We start from the raw sequence: 2,500 nt of genomic DNA, 5'->3' as shown, positions 1-2,500 counted from the left end.
TCACTGGTGATTTTGTGGACGCATTCGAAGATTTAGGAAAGGCGTTCGAGGGTAAGGTCGTGAAATCGAATATCCGTCGTCTCTCTCTCACTCCATATATATATATATTATCAAGAGCGTATAAAGAAGGCCGTAGAAGAGCGTATAAAGACCTTTATACGCTCTTGATATTATGTGTGTCGTTTGGATATCGCCCGCTGAGCGGTTTCCACTATGGCGGGGATCACGACGCTGTCAATCTGTTCATCCTATAACATCATAAGTCAGTCATGATCATGGTAACCACGCACACAGGCACACACGCATGCACGCGTACACGCACACAAACATACAGGCGCACACACAAACACGCATGCACGCGCACACACGCACACACGCGCAGACGCACACCGGCACACACGCGCAGACGCACTCACGCATGCCCGCGCACACGTACACACGCATGCAGACGCACACACAAACACGCATCCACGCGCACACGCACTCATGCATGCACACGCACACACGCACACACGCACACACGCACACGCGCAGAGACGCACTTACGCATGCACGCGCACACACGCACATACGCGCAGACGCACTCACGAACGCAGCGCACACGCATGCACATGCACGCGCACACTCACACACGCATGCACGCGCACACGCACTCACGCATGTACACGTACACACGCATGCACGCGCACGCGCACACACGCCCACACGCATCCACGCGCACACGCTCATGCAGCGTTCTCGCTGGATAGAATAACATTGCAGTTTTTTGGCTAATTCGCTCGAATTTTTCCTTCGCACTTCCATTTAGTTAGCCGTCTATACGTGCATACGCCATAGTATACACTACACTAATATGTGGCTATTGTATTAGGCCGCGTGCAGACATGAGGGGTATGTGACTTACCGATTCCAAAGAACTAAAGAGGTAATTCTCCTTTTTAATATTATAATAAAATGTGAAGAGAAAAGCAAAACCGTATTATATACCGTACCTAGGTCATTTTCATTGCTTGTTACGATATAGCGATAGCAATGAAAACTGCCCAGATAGAGACAGTAGAGTGCGTGCTCATGCCGCGTGTCTAAGAGTGCCTCTATTCACAGATTATTTGGTTAAATGAGATGACACGAGACATCATTAACACTACACTCTGAACTCGCAAACGATTTTCTCCGAAACAAATTAATGCAAGTTGCTATAAACGCAATACGACTAGTTATTTGTCGAACGGCAACTAGAACCCTGACATGAGCACACATGCACATGCGCACACGCACATGGACGTGCACGCGCACACGAACGCACGCACACGCACACGTACACGAACGCACGCACACGCACACACACACGGCTACACGTTAGCCTTATACAAATATGCCACGCGTGATTTTTTTTACCTGCTGAGTTTCACTGCTCACAGAGACCTTGTCCTTGATCTCGCCGCTGGGGGAAAGCTGCATGGTAACGTGGAACTCCTGTAGTAGGAGGCATAGAGCCAGCAGCGACGCCAGCCTCTGTAACCCTCGCATCATGGCTGTACACACCAGAGACAGTACAGATTCTTACTCTGATCCAGAAGTTTGACGGAAATACTTCGCGTGTCCTGCCACCTATACTACCGTGTGACTTGTGACATACAAGATAGGACCAGCTAGATATCATCAGCAGCGTATCAGATATCGCCGAGGTATGACGCGCTATAGTGGGCGGCGGGCCCATTTGATCACTGACAAGGATGCGGGGACAGACCGCATGGGGGTATCATTTCACACATCCGTAGCAACACCTTTACGGCGACGCGCCACTTAGTTCTAATTTTATCGCGCAAACATCGCATCAGGGCGGTGTCTGTGCACCTGGCCTTGGCAACCGGTATTACGCACCGCAATATAACAACAATGCGCGGTAATACGCAATGCGTATTGTTTTGCTGCTCTGCTCTGTCCAGCATGTCCGGCTGCTGGTATGTTTACACCGCGACCTGTAATTCTAGGTAATGCCGTCACTGACACTGATAATGACCTGCAGCACTTCGCTTCTTTTCCCAGAACCGATTGTTTACGCCAAAAGTCTGCTGTCATCGAACCTGACAACTACCAAAAGCTAATAATTCATATAAGGCGTTATACATACAAGGTATATGTTTATAAAGTATATATATCTATATATATACATATATATATGCAAAGTGTGGTTTGCAGGTGTTAGAAATAGTAGTTGCATGGTGATTAGAAATGTCACGACGGTGGTTGCATAATGGGTAGTCGGTGGCAGCGCGTCTGATGTAGTATGGATGATGGAGACGAGAAACGGTTGAGAGTCAGTTGTTGTGCATGTGTGCAGCTGGTGTAGTTGTCCGCGCGCGATTTATTTCTTCGTTAGCTAGTAACGTATAAATGGAAGGTTCTTGGTTGAAAGGTGAGGACGGACGAGAGTGTGCGGGTCACGCGGATACGTGCCTCTGGGCGCACGCACGGAGGTGCGACTTTTGAGAAACAA

The 2,500-nt window shown here is 48.9% G+C and overlaps 1 protein-coding gene across 1 annotated transcript in view; it reads right to left on the bottom strand.

The window, feature by feature from the left end:
- LOC106815597 overlaps nt 1-1,772 on the bottom strand; it is a gene marked incomplete in the record, with an annotated part of 10,733 nt that extends 8,961 nt beyond the window's left edge. Inside the window, 2 exon segments of the mRNA XM_014820075.1 lie at nt 181-248; nt 1,399-1,772. Of these exon segments, the coding sequence (XP_014675561.1) occupies nt 181-248; nt 1,399-1,533 (203 nt within the window).
- Between the last annotated feature and the right edge of the window lie 728 nt (nt 1,773-2,500).

Source organism: Priapulus caudatus, unplaced genomic scaffold (assembly GCF_000485595.1).
Source record: "Priapulus caudatus unplaced genomic scaffold, Priapulus_caudatus-5.0.1 Scaffold1155, whole genome shotgun sequence".
Taxonomy (NCBI): Eukaryota; Metazoa; Priapulida; class Priapulimorpha; order Priapulimorphida; family Priapulidae; genus Priapulus; species Priapulus caudatus.
This window is presented reverse-complemented; position numbering and strand designations above follow the sequence as displayed.